At 38.0% G+C, this 25,495-nt stretch overlaps 1 protein-coding gene across 3 annotated transcripts in view; it reads right to left on the bottom strand.

Annotated features, from left to right (window-relative positions):
* Positions 1-25,495, bottom strand: part of cadps2 (Ca++-dependent secretion activator 2) — a 141,106-nt gene that overhangs the window by 20,639 nt on the left and 94,972 nt on the right. Inside the window, exons 18-25 of one of the 3 annotated variants that reach the window (XM_013276593.3) lie at positions 21,767-21,923; positions 19,162-19,303; positions 13,520-13,675; positions 11,198-11,345; positions 3,578-3,592; positions 1,251-1,325; positions 764-847; positions 573-605 (exon numbers count right to left, since the gene is read on the bottom strand). In XM_013276593.3, coding sequence (XP_013132047.1) covers positions 573-605; positions 764-847; positions 1,251-1,325; positions 3,578-3,592; positions 11,198-11,345; positions 13,520-13,675; positions 19,162-19,303; positions 21,767-21,923 — 810 coding nt within the window. Of the gene's footprint in view, positions 1-572; positions 606-757; positions 848-1,250; positions 1,326-3,577; positions 3,593-11,197; positions 11,346-13,519; positions 13,676-19,161; positions 19,304-21,766; positions 21,924-25,495 lie in introns of those variants that run through there. The other 2 variants (XM_013276591.3, XM_013276592.3) reach the window with 2 other exon arrangements.

Below are 25,495 nucleotides of genomic sequence, written 5' to 3'. Positions count from 1 at the left end.
CCAAGGTAGGGGTTACATTATAATTTCACCAGAAGAAGGAGCTGAGAGGGAAGTAAGCTAGGAACCAGAGAGAATTACAGGATAGAGGGAGATACAGCAGCTTAAAATTGTTCTCCTGTTCTCTCCTCAAAACTATAAATATATAAAAATCTGGAATCCGTGACCTTTCATTGAACTTCTTTATTCTTAATTAAATAGGATTTAAAAAAAAATTGTACCCTTTTATGTTTTCTTTTGATCTTTTCAATAATAATAATAACAATAATAATAATAATGTACTGAAGTATGAAACCCAAACACAGAACACACTGAACTAAAAATTCTCCTCTATCAGTTCAATGCATTGCTTACAAAACTGACCATATATATATATATATATATATATATATATATTTTGACACTGTGTGGAAAAAGTAACCTGCAGATGCATTAGGCTCTATGCAAAGAGCAGCCACTTTGCATTTACAAGTTGCTTTATTTTCCAGCCAAAACTTGAATGATCTCAATGGGGATGGAGACACAAATATGTGATGAATGGGCTGAACAATAAAACAGCATGCAGACAGACTCACAGGGAGTTCCACATATTTCGCAGCAGCTTTCACCTACCAGGGGAGTAGAAAGGGGGGAAAGAGGATGAAGGAAAAGAATGCCGAAGTTCAGCTGTAAAGATCTGGTTTCCAGCAAATAACAGGTTGCCTGGATAAGCAGTGAAATAACAGCACAGCACTCTGTTTCCAGGAACAAAAACATGGCTACTCACTGTGAAAGACAGGACTGAAGAGAAGAATGTCCCTTCATCATATCTTGAGAGCTTGGAGAGGACACCGTTTAAAACAGCAGCAAACTACAGACAGGTGGGAGCACAAAAACACTTCTAAAATTAGGTTTCTAGCTGCTTTCTTGAGTCTAGTGAGGCAAGTTATTATCTAATCTTGTTTCAAGATTCTTGAGATATTTTTAGAAGAACAAAAATTAGCTCCCTCTTTTTGTAAAATGAAACTCACATTTCTTTAACACACACAAAAAAAAGCTTGAAATGAATTAATCAAAGGAAAAACGAAAAAGTGTCTAAATACCAAAATCTGAAAAAACAAAACAAAAAACAAACAAACAAACAAAAGCTAGGCTGGGTTTTCAAAGAGTATGGTTTGACCCCTCTCCCTTCCATCTTATAAAAAAGCAATACTAAAATATTTTTGAAAAATATACAAAATAATAAAGCGTAAAAGAGTTAAGGTGAGATTTACCTTTGACACAAGTGATGTAATAATGTTCTTTAATGCCTCGTCAATCAAAACATCAATTTTGGAGTGGTACTGTTGCTGTAGGGATGAGGGTAGGGGGGACAAAAAGTCATATTATGTATTTGTTATTTTCAGGAAACTGACCGGACACAGACGTAATACAGACTACCCCTCTGCTCTGATATACAACAGTGTTGTCTGTGCTGCAAAAGAAATAAAAACCTACAACAAATCCTCACACATGTACCCCTTCCCAGGACAGCCTAGAAAACCTTCCCATCCGTGTAACTCTGCTGTGTTAAGCAGCTAATAGGATGCATTATGCAGCTGAATAATATGCCCATCTGCGCTGGAAAAGCGACGGAATCTGAAGGATACTTTTTGTGCATCTCCCTACAATTAGAGCAGCCTTGTATTCCTCTAAAGCACTGCTCTAGCTGAGAGGACCAAAGTCTCACACGAGATTCAATTAATCCACTATTTCATGTCTCATTTGCCACCCCGTAAAAAAATTAAATAAAAAAATATATTTTACATATATATATATATATATATATATATATATTGTATATTTATTTTTTTTTCATGGCACCTTTTTCCCTTCAAGGAAGGAGAGAGAAAGAAAAAATGCAGGGGCTGAGCACTGAATGGTAGCAGCAGCAGGGGGGTTCATCTCTTAGTGACAATGCCCTTTCACTGGCCTTCTAAAGAACACCCAAATTAAAAATTTCAATCAACAAAGCATACAGATCGCTGACAAATTGCGGGTCCAGAGAGGTCATCGCCAATTTTTTTTCCCTTCCAAAAGTCTTCAGTATGGCAGCTCTCTTTCAGTGCTCTGAATCTTCCTAGGAAATCTTGAGAGCTTTTCTTTTTTCCTCTTCTTACCTCAATTAACACTACTGCTTTATCCTTCCTTTTTCCTACAATGCCTGCCTTAAAAAAAAGCAGAGAGGAGGAGAAGAAATTGTTTGGTCTTTGCCATATGCGACACAAAACTGAAAAGAACAATTATATCTTTTAAAAACATTTATTTGCCTGTTGAGCTGTAACCGCTGCTGCTACTTCAGCCTTGCGAATTGGTTGAGATCAGAATTAGGTCACATTTTTAATATGAGCCCCCCCCCTTCCCGCCCTTCACCATTTAAATGAGCTCAGCAACAAAACAACAGCACATTGATTAGCAATTCCATGGGCTTTGTAAAAGCAAAACTGTTAATCAACCAGAGAAGTCTCCATCAAGGGTGGACTTTTCACAGACTCGGTGTTGCTTTCCAGTCAAACCCCTCACATCACAGTGTTTTTCTAAAACGGCAGAATTTGGCACAGAGGGATTTAAGCATGTCCAAACACTTTTCTGGAGATCGGTAGACTTTAAAACTTAAACAGAAAATTGTTGGTTTGGGTTCAGTTCAGACTCACACGGGGCTCATTCAAAACCCCTACAAGCAACTTAAAAGGGTCCAGTTCACCTCAAAGTTATCAGATTTGGGCAATCAAATTTTCATTTGGTAGGTGGTTACCCTCAGGGATACACATTTTCCCCTAGTGGTATGCCAGGGCTAGCATTTAGCATCCAGCTGAAGGATGGGTAGACATTCTTCTTCACACTGTTTAGAGCTGTATTTTCTTTTAGATGAAAGAAACTAGTTCTTACATGAAGCTGTTTACAACATTCCACCAGTTTTACCAACATAATTTAAAATGGTTTGTATCAATGACTGTAGAAAATATATATTTTCTACAGTCATTGGTTTGTATGGTTAGACCAGGCTTAATTTTGCTAATAGATTAGTCTAATGCAAAATAGACTGTTTAATTTAAAACCAAACCAAAACTCCTATCTTCAGGTTGGCACTCTTTATTAGTCATGTTGAAGAATCCTCACAAAACTGCACATTCACAGAACACTCAACATCAAAATATTTTCTAGGAAAAAAGGCTAACGTTAATTCAGTTTTTACTATTAGCTGTTTTAGCCGAGTTTTATAAGTTAGCTAGCGTTAACTTAAACATCAGAAATATCAAATCTCCTGAGTATGAATATTATGTAATGGTAATGGTACTCTTTCCAGGTACTGCAAAGCTGCAGAACATATTTATTCACTGTGCTTCATATGCTTAGAGTTTGCAGGTAGGAACATATCTATTAACTGACCACTAACCATCAACTGGACAAAGTAAATGGCTCAACTTTACAGGGTTCGAAGGAAGCTAAAATGAACTTCTGTTCATTCTTCATTATTTTACTGATGTTAATTTAGATTTCTGAACGAGGAAATGGGAAGGGTTGGGGAAAGGAAGGTTAATGAGGAGATGGAGGGACTTACCCACTGTCTGTCAATCTGGTGTTCAAACAATGATGAGAAGGAAACGCGGATATGAGGGATGGTGGAGAACATGAGACAGAAAAGAAAGAAAAAAAGCACAGTAAGCCAAGATTTTCTTATTTTTTAGTTTTTAAATGCATCAGTTAATGACTTGCAATACTGGACTCATTCAACACATATCAAACAGATGATCCATATGACGACACTGAAACTTCTTGTAGCCTTTTCATAACATAATTAACATAACAGCCAGAAAAGTAGGTGTAAATGAACTCCAATCCCAACTTTTAATTCCCAAGATGGAGATATGGCTTGAAAACTGTTTGCGTGCACTTTAAACCAAACACTCAAAATAACTACATTTTGTAAACTTTTTTTTAATATATTTATTTATTTTTTTACAAACAGTCCTAGCTTAAATAGCTTAAGTTCATCTAACATTTTCTTCCATTTGAATTAGTTCATCTTATTATTTTCAACCAACTTCAACAATTTTGCATATTAAGTACCTACTACTTAAATATTACATTTAATTTTACTTATTTATTTCAATTATATGGCAGTCATGTTTGGAAGGTTTTTTTTCCTGGGGTCAATTTGACCCCCAACATAAAAGGTAACAGTCTTTTTTTTTTTATACAGCAGCTGGACTGATTCAGATTCTGAGAAAAGATAATGGAGTAAAAGTAAAATGTGCTCATCTTTTATCAGTTGCTCACAGGTTCTTACCCTTCTTACATTGTGCACAAAGTTTAACATTTTTTTCTTGTTTTATTTTCATTATTTTTTTTATGCTTTTATTACTTTTTGAAACATCACATTTTTTTCATTTTCTAAATTTTATTTGGCAGGTAATTTCCTGTCAAAGATGGAGGTCTGCCCACTTGTCTGCTTTTGCTTTTGAAACATGAGCGGGTGGGATTGAAGACTCAGAGCCCAGAAACAACAATCATAAGATAGCTCTGCATTCATCACTGTTGACCGCATTGTTTCTGTCACAGCAAGTATTCTAATTTTCTTTAGATTTCTGTTTTTCAATCCATTTCAGTGACATGTCAGTGAGGCAGTTCTCACTCAGCGGCACCACAGCCACTTCACCGTGTGTCTGACTGAGTTCACTGCAGTAGCTGAGACAGACTGCTAAGTTTTTAAACTGTAGATAGTGTTATTCTGAGGTATTTGAATTTGTTCCCATTTTTTGATACAATGCTTTTCATGGTGTAAAAACATTATACGAGTAGTAGTATATGGGCCAGTATAATCTTTCAATGCAACCGGAAGGAGTTAATATAGAATTCAGAAGTAACGAAAAAGGCCAGGAATAATTTTTAGGTGAGTGACAACAGCTGGTAAAAGCAAAGAGAAGTTAACCTTTGGTGATATGACCGTGTACGGAAATGGCAGAACTTTTTGGGAGGAATTTGTTGCTGCACGTCTGCTCAGTTAATGCAAAAGATAGTAGCAATCCAGAATTCATCTTCTTTTGAAAAAACCTTGCAAATTTGTTTGTTCAAGTCTTTGAAAGTCAGAATTCTTGTTTTGTAAAATCAGTCTCTTGCAAAAATAACTAATATTACTATAACCAAATGTGCTAACTACTTAGGTCACTCTGATGTACAGTTTAGGTTCTTATTCTCACCATAGCAAAGATGCTGGTAGGTCAAAACTTGGAGTACCCCTTACAACTTGTTTGGAGGAACAAATACTACTGTATGGAGAAGAGCCATAACTATCACCTTATCATTGTCAGTTCAAAATTAATTGAACTGACAAAGTGGTTTTGCTATATTGTACCTTTGCTCTTTTTTCAGTGTAGGGTTTAAACAGAGCATGCCCAACATGTTCTACCGCAAAACTTGACAGCTGTCTGATTCAACTCATGACTTCATTCAGATCCATTTGTGGTTTGTTCTCTAAACAACAACAACAAAAACACAGTTGTAACTAAAATAAACATCCTACACACCAAAAGCTGCTGGGTGAGGCTTAAAGACATAAAGGTATTATGACAATTTGCAGAATCGTCTTTCTCTCGTTCATTCATAACAAGCCTGATGAGCCAGATCTGAGATGGTGCAACGCTGTCATCAGTGAAAGTAACTTTGTGGAGGTTTTCCAAGAACTGCTGATGAACTTTTTCAGCAATCTCAGTCCTTTAAGATATAACTAATTTTCATTTCTATTCTATAGTTTACTTTGAAGCAATTGTTTCACCTTAAAAGTTTTGTTGTCCAACAGTATTGACACATTTTATTATGACACTCAATAAAAGATTTCAAGTAAGTAATTTGGAGAATTTGCAAGACTCCTGAGCCACAAAACTCAACATTACCATGGTATTCAATTTCCTTCAGTCATATTTGCAACCACTCAACGACACAAGTAAAACATGTAAAACCAGTAAGCTGTAGAAAAGTTTTAAAGAATTTCTTCCTCTTAAAAACTTCTGAGAATGTTCTATTTCTTCATCAAGGTTATTTAGTTATTTAGTTTTTAGGCAGACTTCAAAATCCTGACAAAACTGACTGAAACATTTGATGTCAAACTGACATTTGCTGTGTTTGGAAACCCAGGATTCAAGGACAATATATAATCAATTTGTCCCTCTCAAGGGACAGAAAATGGTCAGTGAACTTTTTTCACTGAGGTCTCCATTCAATAAATTAAAAGTTGAATATATTGCTAAAGGAATAATAAAACTATTGGAGATGTAATTTTCAGTAGAAAATAACATACATTTTGAGAAAATCAGAACTCAGAATCGATGTTCTTTGTTTCACCACATCTGGTTCTCTATTACAGTGACGGTCCGTCTGCACTCACTGGTCGACCAGCTCTTCTCTGTCTTTTCCACCTCTTATCTTTCTCTCTCTCCTCTGTCGTGTGTATGTCTGTATTCTGGTTTTGGTGCAGAGGCAGGACTCTCCAGGGTATCTCGCCATCTGTGTCCAGACACCTGGTTTAATCACGCACCTGTTCCTGATGTCCTTGCTGTGGTCTCTTCTTAAGGGAGTGGCAGATTTTCAGTCTTACTTGGATCGTTGTCTTGCAACAGTCAGTGCAACCCAGCTCCAAGGCTCGAGTTAATGTTTCCACTAAACTGTGAAAGCGATACTTACCTGTATATTCCCTCTGCTCAGGTTTACCTGGAGAACCCCTGTGTCATGGAGTGGTGAGAAGTCTTGGCCTGGATTTGCTCAAACTGAGGAAACTTGTTGAACTCCTCTGTGAGATTGAGGCTGCTGTCAGGGGATTTTGTAGATGGTGAGGGTATGGTTGTCTCTCCACACATGGCAAGGGTTGTTGTGAATGCCCTCTATCCACCTACTATGGTCTTCCCTGACCTCTTTGATGCCCGTCCCTTCAAGCTGGCTCTGGCAGTGCTGTCCAGAGAATTGTCCCTCAGCCTGAAGGCTGGGTTTCAAATTCTGATCAGAGTCTATTCTTCACTTGTCATCTAAAGTTTTCGGTTAAGAAAAACCTGGATGGTTTTGGTCACTGTCACTGAGTGAAGGTCTCCAGGTCCTGCTGTTCAAAGATGGACCAGTCCATCAGATCAAAACAATCCTGTAGCTGGAAAAGACTATCATCTCACCATTTAATGACCCAGGTACTCGGAGGGGTTTGTTTCCTAGAGGGGGTGTAAGAAGTGTAAGGAGGAGAGAGAGAGGTAGTCAGATCGCCCAAGGTGGGGGAGGGGTGTCACTCTGTAGGGCTGATTGATGTTATTGTACACATCGGCACAGTGTTGGTGGAATTTGGGGAGTACAGATTTCAAACGTGTATTCTTAAAGTTCCCAGCAACAATATGGATGCCCTCAGAGTGCTCACTTTGCTGTTTGTTGAGGATGAGTTAGAGATGGTTGAGTGCTGAGCAAATGGTAGCACTGGCAGGGAAGTAAACAATGGTAACTATGGCTACCATTAGCTCACGAGGTAGATAAAAGGGCCTACACTGAATGGACATGGCCTCTAAGTCTGGTGAGCAGTGACTGTCTATAATTCTAGTGCTACGGCACCAGTCGGAGGACATAAGCACAGAGCCCACTGCCCCGTCCCTTACAAGAGTCTTTGTAGATCGTAGATTTATTTGGGACTTTGATAATGTTGCCTTTCCTCTAATAAATCTCACCTCAGACAAGGTCTCATTCCAGTGGAAACCCACAGCTCAGGAATCTTTGGACAGCCTAAGCAATGTTTTGCTGCAGCTCTTTGACAGCCCGATCTGTCAAAACAATTCATCTCAGAGGAAGAAACCATCTTGCCTCTGTCCTGTGTTATCAGTTCTTTGACTTAGAAACTGAGACTGTGGTTCAGATCTAAGTACCTATAAAACTCCACTCTAGGGTAATGCCCTTGGCCCATACAGCTAAGTTCTTGTGTTATCCTAGTATGAAACAATATCCATCTTATAACCTCTGTTCTGGTGGCCATCTTTGGCAAAAGATGTTTGTGAGTATATCCTTGTTTGATCAGTTTTTGCCCAGAATAAGCCATTGAGCTTGCCACCTGCTGGGCTGTTGAGACTCTTTCTTCCTATGCCTGATCACCCATTGTCCCATATCGCTTTGGATTTCATCACTGGCCTTCCACCCTCATCAGTAAATTCACCATCATTAACTGGTTTTCTAAAGCTGCTATTTTTCTTGCTCTGCCCAAGCTTTTATCCACCCTTGAAACATCCCAGCTACTTACAGAGCACTTCTTCAGGTTACATGGGATCCTTTCTGAGATTGTCTCCAACTGTGGCCAATAGTTCACCTCACGTGTCAGGAAAGAATTCTGTTCAGGACTCGGAACACAGGTTAGTCTAGCTGGTTTCCACCCACAGACAAATGATCAAACCATGCGTGCCAATCAGGAACTGTAGGCAGTTCTCCACTGCATCGCTTCATCCACCTGAAGTTCACAGCTTCAATGTACGGAATATGCCTATAATTCCTCAATTCCTCTACCACCAAACTTTCATCATTCAAAGCGTCAACCGGTTATCCACCTCATCTCTGCCTTGCAGTCAAAGGTGAACTCTGTCCCCTCTGTGCAGCATCAACTTTGTCGCTGTTGCAGTTTGTGGAGGTTAACCCAGTCACCCTCCTGAGAACGAAGGAACAAAACAATTGTCTGGCTGATCAACACTAGATCCCTGCGCCATCCAACCAATCATGCCAGAAGGTTTGGTTGCAGTGGCTGTAGCTCAGGAGGTAGAGCAGGCCATCTACTGATCGAAAGGTTGGTGGTTTGATCCCTGGCTCCCCCAGTCTGCATGCCAAATATCTTTGGGTAAGATACTAACCCCAAGTTGCTCTGAGTGCTTTAGTGAATGGGTAAATGTGGCATATTGTGTAAAGTGTTCCAGGAGAGGAGAAAAATGCTATATAATAATCAGTCCATTAACCATTTACTATTTGTCTGCAAAAAAATCCTGCTTCACACCAAGTGTAGGAAACTTTAAAGGACTTTGAAATAGACACCCTGTCACTTTCCATTTGACACTGGCACGCAAGGTGAAGGTACCCTCATGTGTCTCAGCTCACACCTTTCCTGGGACATTCACAACTTTTCTAATCATTTTAAAAGTGTTACCAATAAATGCACTGTATTTTATCCCTTTGTGTGAGTCCAACCTGTCTCCCTTTATACTATACAAATACCTGATCAAATTTGTATGACCATATTTCTAGGATCATATTTGTACGTTTCCGCTCTGCATTTAATCATTAGTTATTCTTAATCTCTGACTTTGTTCCACAGGGTGTCTTTGTCCTGTCTTCCTCCCCTCATGCCTAACCGGTTGCAGCAGATGGTCGCCCCTCCCTGAGCCTGATACTGTCAGCAATTTCTTCCTGTTAAAAGGGAGTTTTTCTTTTTCACACTCACCAAAGCGCTTGCTCATAGGGGGTCATCTAATTGATGTGGTTCTCTCTGTATTGTAGGGTTTTTACCTTACAATATTAATGCCCCTTGGGGCAACTGTTGTTTTGATTTGACACTATATAAATAAGACTGAACTTAACAGAATTGACTTGAACTTGGATAAAGGAACTCTAGTTGCCAACAGGAGACCAGGGCTCTTCATTTTCATGTTTTCTAAACGGATTGTTGGTGTGGAACATAGACAGTATAAAAAATGGACGTACCTACTGTGACCCACTGGTTTGTTAAGTCCTGTTTTGAAGCCTCAAGAAGAGTCTTTATGCTGTTGCTATCTTGGTGTTTTGTGAGTGGGGTTTGGCTCTGGTTGTTCAACTACAAGCTCATTGGTTAATGGCTTGCTAATCACAACTCATTTACCAATGAGCAAATTCTAGAAAATCCTCCTTTTCTAAATTTAAAATGATTAAATTTTACAGAAACAATAATGAAATGCCCCACATTCTTGCAAATTACTTGAACATGAAAACTTGAAAATATGAAACAGAGTAGCAGTAACAGTCTAAGTAGATGTTGTTTACAAAGCTGGTATACAAAGGATGCAGACAGGAATTTATTGTGTGTCTGCTGAAAAAAAATCACAGGAGAGGTTTTTAAACAGCAGAGGGCTGGTGGAAGCTGAAGAATTGAGGCAGCTTAAGGTTAAGAGAATAGTGAGTCTAGCTTTCTGTCAAGATTGCCAACAGCCAAGGGTTTTGCTCTTCGTGATGCCAAGGCCCCTGCCTCACACAGACTCCACAGTTATCCATTTAATAGCCTCTGACAGTTTCAAGTGAACATGAATACACCTGAACTTCCCTTTTGCTGGATGTTTGGTAGAAAACTTTAGTGGCTGATCTGACAATTTGACTCAACCTTTTCAGACTAAAGCCAGAAATAAAAGACTGCTAAGGTTTGTTAAAAGCTCACTCACTTTCACTCTGTGGGGAAAATTGATGGTGAGCTGTGAGATGGAAACTGAAAAATATAAAAAAAGCCATCTACAATAAGTGATTTAATCTGATATTCAAACTAGGACTAAAGTTTCCACAGACATTTCTGATCACGATCAGTAAATTTCAGAGTGACTTCTGCAAGTGAGCAGGGACATGACTAAACTGAGCATCTGAATTAACTCAATTAAATTATCCCACTTAGAACTGTTATAAAGAAAACTATCCACCAAGACCAAAATCTCTTTGTAGCAGACTGTAAATATGTTTATGTCTGATTTAAAACTGGACATTATAACACATGAGTGGATTGGTGACTCACTTTTTTTTTAGCTGACTTACTCGTGGCTATTAGAGGAACTTTACTGGCACGTTTACATTAGTTTTTAACGCTTGGTTTTGACCTGGCTAGGGCACTGTTAGCTATCAAACATGTTTCCAGCCACTGCCAAAGTGATTTTTCTGTCACAGCAGGAAAAAACTTGTAACAATGCCATCATTATAATATGTAAGAAATCCTATTAAAGTGGCAGATTGTTCTTTATTTATTTATTGTTTTTGTTTTTACAGAAAACCACAGGAGGACACAAAAATAATTACATTAATAAAATGCAAAATGTTCTTTTACAGATTTTCTCATATTAATAATATATTCTTATATTATTAAGTGTAATGACAATAATAACCCCTTTTGTCATTGGCTAATAACTTCAAATGTAAATTTGATCCAACAGAACTACGATTATAAATAGTTTACCTCCTGTTCGCTGTCCAGCACACAGAGTTTGGAGCACTGGTTTTTGGCATCAATCAGCACGTTGAACATGGTGCAAACTGACACTGGTAAAAGGGAGTCTGTTGACTTACACACTTTCTGCATTTTGGCATCAAATGCAGATTTTGTTCTACAGGACAAAACAGAAAAAAATGTTTAAACTGTGTTAGTCTTTTCCATGAAACAGTGACACATGTTTGTGGATGGTTACATTTAGGTAGTGTTTTTATAGCTAAAGCAATTTAGCCGTTTTATGATAGACTGAAGTAAAGCACTTTTCAAAAGAAAAGCTTTTATATTTCCAGGTAATAAATTATTTTGCTAAGGTTATATACATTTAATGCTTTGTTCTGTCTTTTTAAAGAATCCAATGAACACAGAGAAGGTAGTACTTGAAATTTAGGCCTCATTCACAATTCAATTCAATACAATTCAGTTCAGTTCAATTTTATTTATACAGCGCCAAACCACAACAACAGTTGCCTCAAGGTGCTGTATATTTTAAAATAAAGACCCTACAATAATGCAGAGAAAACCCCAACAATCATGACCCCCTATGAGCAAACACTTGGCAACATTGGAAAAGAAAAACTCCCCTTTAACAGGAAGAAATTAGATAGATATGATTCCAACCACATAAAAAGATCATTTGTAACCTTCACTAACATGGTTTCTGTATTCTGATGAGTTGTGAAACCTGACTGTAACTCTTCAAATAAGCCATTCCTCTGCAGATGTTCAGAAACCATTTTACAACTAATCTTTCAAAAATTTCAAAAAAAAAAAAAAGGCTGGTTATTGGCCTTTAATTAGCTAAGACAGGTGGGTCAACTGATGGATTTATTAGTAATGGTTTAATTACTGCCAGCTTGAAGACCTGTTGTGCACAGCCCATTAAGAGATAATGGTTGATGATAAATACGATGGAGGCATTAATTAATGGCAGGAATTCTTTGAGCAGTCAAACCACTATATACCGACAACATATGAAACATTTATTTTACATTTATGCAAGAGATGGCCCAGGGTAGAAGTGAAACCAGGATTGTGCAGTAGCCTCTTGGGAAAAATAGGACAAAATGACAGAAAAAACAAAACGTAAATCAAACTTTTTGAAATCGCATGGTTCATTTCCCTGTAAAGACCATAAATTTCACCTTTGTCAAGTAGTTGAACTTTTTTGTGAAGTGATGGATGTAGCCATCATGAGCTTTCTTTTTCGAAGTTCTATCAAATTCCCCATCTTTGTCCACTGAGAATAACACATCTGTTTGTGACTTCATGTTGTCTGACAACATCCTCCTAAATTAAATCTGATCTGTGATCTGTGATATCTGATATTGTGTTTTCCATATACATTATATTACCAAAAGTATTCACTCACCCATCCAAATCATTGAATTCAGGTGTGCCAATCACTTCCATGGTCACAGGTGTACAAAATTAAGCACCTAGGCATTCACACTGTCTCTACAAAAATTTGTGAAAGAATGGGTCGCTTTCAGGAGCTCAGTGTGCGCGGTACCGTGACAGGATTCCACCAGTTCAGTGGTGAAATTTCCTCGGCAGTAAATATTTCAACTGTTAGTGGTATTATAACAAAGTGATTGTGAATGACAGAAACTCTATATACCCTCTCAGAGGGTCAGTGGATGCTGAGGCGCATAATGTGCTGAGATCACCAACTTTCTGTAGAGTCAGCTGCTGCGGACCTCCAAACCTTCATATTAGCTGAAGAACAGTACTTAGAGAACTTCATAGAATGGGTTTCCATGGGTGAGTAGTTCCGGTGAAAGGAACTCTTAATGCTTCAGCATATCAAAACATTTTGGACAATTTCATGATCCCAACTATGTGGGAACAGTTTGGGGATGGCCCCTTCCCATTCCGTCAGGAATGTGCACCAGTGCATAAAGGAAGGTCCATAACAACATCGATGAGCGAGTTTAGTATGGAAGAACTTGATTGGCCTGCACAGATTCTTGACCTCAAGCCAGTAGAGTGTCTGACCTGACCTGTCTGACCTCACAAATGTACTTCTGGAAGAATGGTCAAAAATTCCCATAAACATACTGTTAAACCTTGTGGAAAGTCTTCCTAGAAGAGTTGAAGTTGTTATAACTGCAAAGTGTGGGCCAACATCATATTAAACCTTATGAATTAGGATGTCACTCAAAGTCATATGCATGTGAAGGCAGATGAGTGAATACTTCTGGCAATATAGTTTATGTCTAAGCAGGTCCCATCATGCATCATGTTTATCTATTTCCTATGAAATAATAAAAGGTGTTTGTGCAGTCTGACCTTTTGACGCAGGCCTCCATCATGTCACTGGCCATCAGTTTGAGTCTTTGCTCCAGATGCTTTGCAAACTCTGGTTCTGGCCAGTGAAGGTCCATCACAAACATTTGTAGAGTGTTCAGCTTCCAGAACAAATCCTCTGAGGTGGCTGAACCATTGCTGCATGTAAGATTGAGGGGGGTTAATAACTGAAATGGACTCCAACAACAATGAATACAAGCTCTAACAAGCTTGTAAGTTTTCCACCGGCCCAGTGGGTTCTTTTATAATTCACTATTGTTTTAACAACTCTGTACTGTATTTAGAAAAAGGTGTATGAAGTGCAGGAGATTATGAACAGAGCATGAAGTGGATATCTCAGTGATCTCAGTGGATAGTCTGAAAGCCAACTTAACAACGATTACTGGAATAAATTATTTTCAGCATAATGTACCAGATAAACAACTTTAATGAAACTTTAATGAAAGACATGTTTTACATCCGCAAACTTAATTTCAGTGATCCACATTTCCTGTTGATGGTCATGCTTAACTCGACTGTATTTTTATTTTATCATTACTTTTAAAGAAATGTTATTGTAATCATAACGTAGTAATAGTTATTTATCTGCCGAAGAACAGCACTTCATTTCTAAATGAGTCTAGCAGAGTAAATTGTGCTCTCTAGACATTTTTAAGACTCAGTGTTTGCATATCTTTGTTTTTTCGTTCTCTCTCTCTCACTCTTTTTTCTCTAGAGCCTGAATCATTATTTGAGAGGAAATTTGTGTGTGTCCTTATATCTATGGACTCAAATCAGGGTCACAAAGAATCTCCAGCAACGAAGTCAGTCCTCAGAGGGAATGGTAGAACTAACCACAAGTCTCAGCTGGCAGACCTCTTTTAAAAAAGCAAAGATGTACATCTGGGATCATTACATCAAAGCAAGCAGATATAGCTGCCAAAAAACCTTAAGTATAGAAAAGGAATGAGCCCTACTTACAGCTCCTGCAGCAACATCAAAGCATACACAACACAGTGCTAGAACAGACGAACGTTTGGTACAGACCGCTAGTGGATGAAGTCCTTACACTTGATTTCCATAACTCTTAAAACGGAGACCCTTAGCTATCAAATCTGACCTTGACACAGATAAGCACGCAGCTGCCTTAATACTTACTTAATACTTAATACTACAGGACAAGTGGACAAAGCAAGGTCCATAAAGACACAGAGTTTGATGTAGAAAAATCTGACTGGCTTGGCTTTAACCTGAAATAACATTTTTGGGATGAATTAGAATGTCGACTGTGAGCCCGCCCAAAAATGCTCTACTGGAAGAATGCTCAAAAATTCCCATAAACACTAAACCCTGTGGATGGCCTCCCCAGAAGAGTTCAAGCCATTATAGCTGCAAAGGGTGGGCCGACATCATATTAAACCCTGTAGAATAATACTTTTGTTAATACAGTGGTCCCTCGCTATAACGCGGTTCACCTTTTGCGGTCTCGCAGTTTCACTTATTTTTTTTGTGCAATTTTGCATGCTTTTTTTTTTTTCTTACAGCGCATTGTGTTCTGCGTCCTGATTGGCTGTAGACCACTGTCAATCAATCTCGTGCCGTGTCTCCTGTACAGTACAGAATGTGTTCAGCTTGTCAAATTTACATAAATCTTCGATCGTTAGCAGTGTGACTCTGAAGTGCTGTACTGTATGTTTCTAAGTTTTCTCCCCAACAAACAACAACAATGACTTATTTTTCTACGAAGGTTTGAACTTTGAGAGTGTTTAAACAAGAGAGAAAAGTATGAAAATGCCTGTCTGAGAAAAGTGTATAAAGTGTGTAGTGAGGGGTTTTACAGCCTTAAAACATCTATAATAATTGTAAAAAATAACGTTGGCTACTTCGCAGATTTCACCTATCGCGGGTTATTTTTAGAACGTAACTCCCACGATAAATGATGGACCACTGTATATCATATGATATACGATACCATGTATGCATATCTCATGTAACATGTATCATAAGAGCTTAGCATCTCTGGCTATTCTTTAATAGGTTCTGGTAGTTTGTATGTTGATCTGTTCAGTTTCAACACACCGCCAGGCCGAAACAGAGACAGGCGGACATTTCCCGACATTCTCCCCTGTGCACAGGTTGCACAGCAACACATGGTAAATGCTTACTGACATGGAAGTGTTCAGTGCCCAGCTAGAATGACTGGAGTGGGGAGGGTGGAGGATGAAGGAGCAGAGGGAAAGGTGATGGGGGTTAAAACGACCACCTCTCACAACCTCACTTTTCTCACTTCGCCTTTAAAAGACTGTTACCTTAACAAGTGGCACACAGGAATACACGCTTTGGGCCGAGTCCGTAGTGCAATTAAATGCTCAGTGGTTATCCCCCTCATGTCTAATTAGTGGTGCTCGTCTCTGACTGTGCTCTGCCATACTCCCTGGGGAACGGAACAATCCCACTCACCAGTCTGTGCTCATTAATGAAGTGCCAGCTTTTTAGTTTCTCTTTTTTTATGGATAGGGGAGGGCCAAGTAAAGTGAGCTAGAGGAAAATTGTGGTCTATGTTGTGGGAAAGACTGGGGGAGTCAGAATGAGGAGCCTTTTTAAGAAACACACCCTCAACCAGTATTTTGAGACCCCCGCACCATGCAATATGTCCACCAGTAATGTCAGCTCTAATGCAGACTCTACAGACAGACACACACAAATACTTTGCAATAATTAAAGAAAACTAGACTAGACATGCAATTTCACCGATGAAGGTGAACCTACAGTACAACTACAGTCTTTATTCATCATTTTCTAGTGCTCATGCTGTAGCTTAAACATCAGCTTATGTGTAACAAAACAGTCAAACACATTCAGTCCATAATACATATCAAAGAAAGAGAAGGTAATATCTGAAATTAGGGTGAACATTTTCCTCTTTTAAAATTCAATTAAAGCACCATTTCCAGGCCACATTTGAAGGGAAATTTGTTTATTTTAAAAGGAATCATTGTCAATAACAGATTTTTATCTGGAGGTAAATGAGATAAAATAATGGACAAATCGTTCACTTCTATTTAGGGATTATAAGTTGCACTTCATTGTTTTTCTAAGTTTAGCAGCTGCATCACTGTTCAAATGATAAATGATGGACATAATCACCATGAGTTTTTCAGACGAAATCAATTACTTGTAGTCCCCCTCTTTTTAAGTCTAGCATGTAGTGCATATATAATGCAAGTCATGGCTTGATTTTCTTTGCAGTGAATGGGCAAAGGTTATAGAGACAGCTACTTTAACGAATGTCCTCATATTCTGTATGTTGAAAAAAGTATATTTCTAATAAAATATCAACTGGAGAACAAATATAATCCAAACTGTAAAATCAGGACAATCATGTTGATTTTCTGCATATTTTGCCACATAATCACTATTAAAAACATTTTTTGAGGTAAAGAGGAGCATACAGGTTTTCTCACATAATCTTTTTTCTTACAAGACATCACGTAGGTTCATTCCTTGCAGGCTGCAGCAGAAAATTGAAGGTTTGTGTTGTTATTACACTGATACTTACAACACTGAGGAATGCACAGTGCAAAGCATAAAGACGCGACACACATGAGGGACCTTTAGCTATATCACTGTCATCTCTCTGAGGGCCAGAGTTTTATCTGAAACCACAAACCTCACACTCATGCTGAGCCCAGCTCATTCAGACAAGAAAGAAAAGTACATACTTCTAAAGTTCACTCTCTGAGACGAGGAGTAAATGGCAAAGTTTTTGTGTCTTTGAGGAGAAAGAGCACCTGTGTGTCTTGTCACATGGCTCCTCTCTGTTGGTCATTGGAAAGAATGTAGGTTTGGGACGCTGCAGTTGTTCCACTTTTCTGGTCACAGTCTACAGTCAGCCTTCTATTGCTTTACTGTAATGATGTCAGGCTCCAACATGAGCATGTTAGCATTAGCTTTCAGCTTGTTATCAAAATATTGCTAAAAACAAAAAGAACGTTAAGCGACTTTCTAATTTTTAAAACCTTTAAAACACAGCTTGCTGACACAAACGATAAAATAAACCATCAGCTATCTTGGTGTGTTAAATTAAAATTAGACAGTGGAGCATTTAACATGGACCTTCTGTACCATCTCCATTTAGAATTTACTAGCATGTTGATCGGCTGTGTTAAACACCAGCATTATTACATGCTAGCATTCAGCAAAGCAATAGACAAAGCAGACAGCTCACAACTCAAGTCCTGTGGCAGAATGTTGACCTGTCCATGGAGACCACTAGTCTCAGAGCCTCTGAGATCCCCATCTACCCATCATACATATGTGTTGCCATACAGCGGCCCCAACCAGGCAGTTGCAAAGAAGATTGGTATCTGCGGAAGCTTAAGGGGGAAGGCTGGCTACTTTACGCAGAGGAAAGCTGGCTAGATTTTCTGTTAACGATCTGCCAGGTCAGAGTAAGTGCAAGGTTCATCAACGGCAAAAAAAGAAAATGTCAAAAGGATATAATACATGAAGAGAGAAAGAAGAAACACTGAGTGTAAAAGTAGGCGTCCTTTACCGCAGCACAAATATAAAGGGAAAACTACCAGAATAGCAGCTACTTGTTTTGTCTGCAACATCTGATGAAATCAAACAACAATAAAGAGGAGTCACTGCTCACTTCTATTCATGCCATTTTCTTTCACTTCAGATGCTTTTTGTCAAAGAGGGCAGTGTGTCCTTGCTGTTTGTGTTCACTTCCATCCTAGCTTATTATTTAGTTTCGATGATGACACATCAACAATCATTATTGCTGATAGCAAACAAGTAAAATGACAATACTTTTTCTTTCATAGGAAAACTGAAGAAAAAATATCATATAGAGCAAAAGCAGAACTCAGATAAAGATCATTCATCCATGTTTTCATGGACGGATGAATGGGAGAGAACAAAGATGCTTTCTTTGCAACAGTTCCTCCCAGGCAAATTTATGTCTACCCACTCCTTTGCTTTTACTTTAAATGCCATTCTAAAGCGTTTAAATTTGCAACAATAATTCAAAGAAGTAATCACAGTATGGAGGAACCATCTCATGTTTATACTCTTTATATATAATGGCTAATATAACATGAATTTCACAAACTAGGTATACAGAAAGGAATTTGTAGATCACCGGACTTGAGAATCATGAATCCACAGAGAAATAACAGCCTAGAATTTCAATATGAAGTCGATGCTAAATACACATTTAGAAGTCCATGTCTCAAAAGTAAAATCCAAATTTCTGGTTGAAAAAACCCACTTTTAGTTTTAAACATTGTAAAAAGTTTGCCTATCAACAGGTTTTTGGATCTGCACATTTACTCCAACACCACTGTTTGCAGAAGGTCAGAGGTTCAAGAGAACATTTGCAAGACTGAATGCATGTCACCTTTAGAAAACACTGTAAAGAACAAAACACATTTGTAGCAAAGAAGCAAACTTTCATGAACACCTGACGAGACAAAGGGCATGTTAGTGAAATATTAAAGATATCTGTTGTTTGTTTGATATTTTCACTTTTCATGTAAACAGCTCAGTAGGAATATAAACTTTTGCATAATAAAGGGGGAACTCAGGAGTGTTTTATGCTTATAAGCATAGTGACTGATTACTTGGGTGAGCCTTACTTGAGAGGCTGCCAGGTTTCCTTCTGGAAGCCGCGGTGGATTGATTGAGCAATGGCCAACTCCATTAGATCAATGTATCGTACCACCAGTGGGATGTACAGGTCTTGGAGGTGTTTGTGGAACATCCCATTGCACAAGTGAGCTGTTTGGGGGAGATGAGAAAAATGATATAACTATGTGGACTTTATGTTCACATTAACAGTCATTAGATGGATTGAGCCTGCAAAGTCTCATTTCAAACTTCAAAATAGTTTTTAGCTTTTTAGCAGGTTTCCAGTCCTCACAACTGAAAATGTGCTCTTCTGGATTAAAGTAAGGAATAAGGCCAAACACAAATGATTAAAGCTTATTCAATAGTCAAATACAAGTTTTCTGGGATAAAAACAAACAAATAAACATTTTTAAAAAAGCGACAAAATTTAAGCAAAGACTGAGCATTTATTTTGTTTATGGTTGAGATTGTTACTTCAGTTTATAAGAAACGTGATGGATTTTGCTCCTGATATTGTTCTCTCACACACAGGGTGTGTTACTATTTTCCATTCTTGCCCTTTATTAACTTAACTTAAATTTTAGTGTAAGCTTTCGCAACGCCTAAATTACTACCTGTTTAAAAGAAGAGAACTTATTACCCAACCATTGTAATATGACAATTGGACTCCATTCATGCATTGCTTTTCTGTTGTTACAGCAGCCACATCCAGGCTTTCATATGGAGACTGGGAGAGTTGTTGGCATTGGGATATTTCAGCCAACAGTGTGGCTCCAACTTTACGTTAAGAGTTTTTGTTTTCTAACGTGACAATTTCTCATTGGACAAGCTGATACAGACGTTTTACCCAAATTAATATTTATTTGATAAATTCTAAAAGTTTAAATTAAAAAGCTTCACTAAATTCGAATTTATACTCTAGAAGGTCTACACGTCTTTTATCAAGTGTCACTGTGTCCACAGGTGTTCCTATTATCACTCCATTATCCCCCATTCAAACTGTAATGGTAGGTTTTGGAAAGACAGATAAATCCCTGCAGACAGTCGACAGTCCACAGTGAGGAGAGACAAAGATAAGGTGTTGGTGAGAAGCAAGCAAGCCGGTCTCCCAGGACTTCATTAGTTTTAATTCCTCTCACTCTGCTCCATCATGATGAACACTAGCCTTTTTGCCCTCTAGAGAGTAAAATCCACCTCCCTCACGAAAGCTTGTCACATATGACAATCAAGTGAGCATTTAAATAATCTGCAACCGAGAGATAATACACACGCTGAAGAAAATACTTAGAAATCAGCCGACCAGTGAGTATCGCAGAGGATTTGTTGTCCAAAAAAACAATGGTGTGAATGACTAAAAACAACAATTGTACATATTATATTTTTGTGAAGCTTTGAGAAAGCGATTCATAAATAAACGCTCTTGTCCATCAAATCTTTTTTTTCCCCTTTTGTTTGTGAGCTGCAGCGTTTTCAGTGATTGGGACTAAAACTAATCAAACTAATCCCTTACCTCTCACTTCAAACATAATTATCAGAAGGAAGACCTCATTTGTGAAAACTAGGATTTCGCTCGTACTCTGTTTCGTCTTTTTCTATTGCCTCGTTACACTCCAAATCAAGTTGGCTAATGTTGTGACACTTGGAATAATTATGGCACAAACAGAGGATGGTAATTAGAAAGAATGCAAGATATGAGCCACAGAAAAGAGATTTGTGGTTTCTATCCATAATGAAACACTGAGTTTTTATTCTCAACACCGCCCTTGGGCTGTCGGTCTATCTGCCTGCCTGTCTGTTACTGTATTTGAGGTATTTTGGCATCCACCATGTTAAATATTGCATCTTGCCAAATCTCTGCTGGCTTGAAGACAAAGCCCCACAGCTGAGGGAGGGTTTGAAAAGAGAAAAACAATGAGCCAATTAGATTTTTTTCTCCAGCAGTCAAATGAAATATTTACAGTGAAATAAAGTTTATCAAGGAAGAAAATGCAATATTTACAGTGAAGTGCAGTTCACTGTGGAAGAAAATGTTACCAAAATCTCAGGAATAAAAGTGTGACATTCATGTTTGTCCCCATTTGAATTTTCCAGGTTCTCTTTTTAGGGAGTTTTCCTTTTCCATTGTTGGGATTTTGACATGAAACCTACATTCATAAAACTTAGGTATTAATAAGCTGCCCATTAGCTGCAACTTATTCTTTACGAATCTTTACAAAGCAAAAATTTTTTTTAAGTATTTTAAGTTTAATAATTATAAAGTATTATTAAACTGGATCTGTTGCTCTCATTTCTTGTTCCACAATTTTGCTCTTAGACTCTGCTAGAGTAGCTTTGCACCAGTCACAGTGCAAAACAATCCTTATTTAACATGCAGAACTAAGTTTGTTGTGGACAGGGAACTAAATGCCAATATGAAAACAGCAAATGAAGTATAACAGAAAATGTGGGCTGGTTCCCTTAGTGCACCAAGCCAGAACAGGTCTGGCAGCAGCATTGCTTGGTGGAAAACAGGCATTTGACATTTCCTTTAATGAGCTTTAGCAATCAGCTCAAATGAGTCCTTTGCTCATTTAGAGAAGGCCTTAAAATGTGTTCAGAAAAACCAAGACCTACGGTCTGTTCGTAGAAAATTGTTGAAGAGCTGAAATAGTGGGAAGCTATTCCAGGAGTCGATCGACTGGACCTGAAGAGCTGCCTCCATATCGGCTCTGTACAGAGACAGAAACTTCTCAGCATGTTCAGCCATCAGCTCTGGCCAACATGAAAAAGCCTAGAAAAGATGCAGATGAAACAAAATTATATCAGAAAAACAGATAATCCAGTCACAGAGTGTTCTTTTGGTTTTAATACATGGATTTCTGCTCATTTTAGATCAGTTCTTTGTGTGTTTCTACACATTACCAGTAGTACAACAGTGAACCCAGTTTCTGGTATTACAAGTGTTACTAGTATCTCCCATTTTGACCTCTGGACTTCCAGGCCATACTATGCACAGATGTTTCTGTATACAATGTGCTTTATACTGTAAGATCCTTACAAGACCTTATAATAATACAAAGAAATACCCAACATTCAGATGTCACCCTGTGAGCAAGCACTTTGGCGTCAGTGGGAAGGAAAAACGTCCTTTTAACAGAAATAAACCTCCAGCAGAACCAGGCTCAGGGAGGGGCGGCCATCTGCCTCGACCGGTTTGGGGTTAAAGGAGGGAGACAGGACAAAAGACATGCTGTGAAAGCGGGCCAGAGATTAATTACTTATAGGACTGTTGGTAACGTCACATCACTTGATCATATTTTTGATGTTAAAAATATGACAATGAAATTATTCCCCATATACAGACTGAGGAAAAGGACTTCCATTTTTGTTTTTGTCTGCCAAGTTTCCAAGGTGAACACCAATTTTGGTAATAACTGTTTTAGACAGATTACATCTGTGCCATATCGATATTTCAAAATCATCCAGTTTGAGTAAAATTCAACAAGTTCACTGTCTTGGAAATTATTCTTAGTAATCTTTTTTGTTCCATTCTTTCTTTACTTTCTTGGTGCCTTTTAGTCTCTTTTTTTGCATTTAATTGACAGAATTTATTCACAAGCAACTTGAATGAATACGGTGTCAAGAAATCATTCTACATTAATTGTGGAAGAATTGTCAGCCTGTGTTTTCTTTTTGCAGTTTCCAGCATCAAGAAACTGAAAAGGAACATTTGAAATGTTGGCTGATTCTCCCCTCAAGGTCACAACTACAAGGCATTACCATGTCGTTTTTTTCTAGTATCTTACATATCTGCCTCCTCTTCCTCTGTTGAACAGAAAAACTGACCTCAGCGCATCAGCATATGATTTGAGGCTGGATGCACTTTTCTCTCCAACTTCATGTAGCTATCAACAGCAGAGGTCGACTTAGCCAAACAACCTTTGTGCACCGGACAGCCTTGATTCACTTCAGTTAGCTGAAGATACCTGTATTAGTGAGTCATTAATGCTTTCACAACAGCACCTGTGGGCTTTTTGTTAGAACACTTAATCGGTTTACAAAGAACCAGCAGTCAAAGTAGTGACCTTGCCTCGCATCTACTTTTAACAGGCCAACTTTACTTTCCTAATTCAGCTTTGGTCATCAAACATTTTAAGAGACATTAACACTTTCGCACAGCTATTCAAAGGCTGTTTTCTTGTACTTGTGTCAGTGTTGATGGTATACTTGCACATAAACCACTACACTGGACACTGACGCGTCACTCCATACCCTGCCACCCACTGGTCCTTTAATGTTACTATAGATATATGACGTGTTTCATTGTAATTATTATTTAACTCTGTCATGCATGAATTATGACAACCTCAATCAGTTTTTTCTTAAGTACTTTATTCATCTTTTCATCTCTAAAGATGAATACAAATACTTAAGAAAAAATTCTGATTGAGGTTGTCATAATTCATGCATGACAGAGTTAAGCACATGGTAAATGGATTACACATAGTTGCTAATAGAATAACTCCACTTCCTGTTTTTGCTAGATATAGGATATCTATTCCAGCTGCTCAACTGTTTCAGTGGTTTTCTAGCCCCAAAAAAATAAAAAATTGTTATAGTAAGTGATAAGGTCTGTTTGTCAGACTAGGTTGCATTTTGTCCCGAAGAAACAATATTTATAACTGGTGAAACTAGGAAAGTTTTCTTTGTACTTTTAGGCAACACATTTGTGCTGTTATTGTTATTTTGGGTTTATACATCTACTAAGTATGAGGTTCTTGCTTTTAAAGTCATTTCAGATGTACGATGTTCAGTCATTCCACTTTAAAAAAAAAGAGCAGTTCCAAATAGTCATAAAAAGTAATGTGTATGTAAAACTATGTAAAATTCCTGACCACAACTGTCTGATCTAAGTGCAGTGGTGAGTCTGAAGGTGCTTGGATACTTTTGCTTATGACCTAAAAAACTGAGGGGAAGCAAACCATCAACCTTAGCTGCTGCCACCCTCAATAATGAACCCTTGTTCTGTGTGTGCGCACAAGTATATCTCATTCATTCTATGAGTGTGAGGTAGACAGATTTTACAGCCAAAGAGTAAAATAAACCAGTAACTTAGAGATACGCTCTTATATAAGCCCTGAAAAGGTTAAATGGACCGGTTCTTATATAGCGCTTTTCTACACTACCGGAGCATTCAAAGCGCTTTATACAACATGCCTCATTCACCCAATCACACAAGCACTTTTTTCTAAGCTCAAGTATCTGACATTCACACGCATTCATATTTGGAGCTTTAAGTTGCTCATCGCATTATCATCTACTGATATTTAACCCTGTAAAAGATACAAAAGTTAACTACATCGCTGAGAAAAGTGAACTGTAAACAGAAAGTATTTGTCCGCTTCCTGATTTCTTTTTTGTATTTGTCATATTTCAGATGTTCAAACATATTTTAATATTAGACAAAGATAACCCAAGAAAATAAAAATGCAGCTTTTAAAAAATGATATTATTTATTAAGGGAAAAAAGCTATCTAAACCTACTTGGCTGTAAATGAAAACGTACTTGCAGTATGATATGCACGAGGATAATGATTCGAAAAATAACAGCAAGTCTGCCTCAGAATGGCTCAACAAACAAACAAACAAACAAACAACAAAAAAACAAAAGGAAGATTTTAGAGTGACCAAAGTCCAGGTTTAAATCTGACTGAGGTGCTTTGGCATGACCTTAAACAGGCCATTCATGTTTGAAAACCCACAAATGTGGGTGAATTAAAACAATTCTGCATTACTGTTAAAATACGGTGACACATCTTTATGTTTTTTTCATTTCTCTAAACTCTACCGTACAACACAATGGCCAAATTGCTGCAGTAGCTACATTTTGATTATAGTTATGTCTTACATTGTTAAAGTAACCAAAGCATTACTGTGACTGTCGTCCCAGAACCCAAGGCCTCACCACAGACAGTAATTACTTCTTATTTTATTATTTACACACTCAATTTTATAAGAAAAATCTCAGTTTTACCAGAACAAAAATTATGTGTAACTAATAAAGCCAGTAAGTATTTTGTAACCACAGGCCATACTATGAAAACTTTACAGGCTGGTGTAATGATGTACAGTGTATAAGGGAGGATAACTGCAAATGACAAACTTACCTCTCTTCCCTTCCCATGACAGAATAAAGGAAAGCGAGAAAAAAAGAAGGAGCCAGATAAACAATTATGCTAAAAACAGTTTTCTGTTACTAAAAAAACAAGTCAAAGTGTTGTTTAAAGGCAAGACTGAATTCGATAGCTTGTAAAATCTGTTTTTATATTCATCTGCAAAATGGACTTTCACGTGATGTAATGA

This window comes from Oreochromis niloticus, linkage group LG7 (genome assembly GCF_001858045.2).
Source record: "Oreochromis niloticus isolate F11D_XX linkage group LG7, O_niloticus_UMD_NMBU, whole genome shotgun sequence".
Taxonomy (NCBI): Eukaryota; Metazoa; Chordata; class Actinopteri; order Cichliformes; family Cichlidae; genus Oreochromis; species Oreochromis niloticus.
This window is presented reverse-complemented; position numbering and strand designations above follow the sequence as displayed.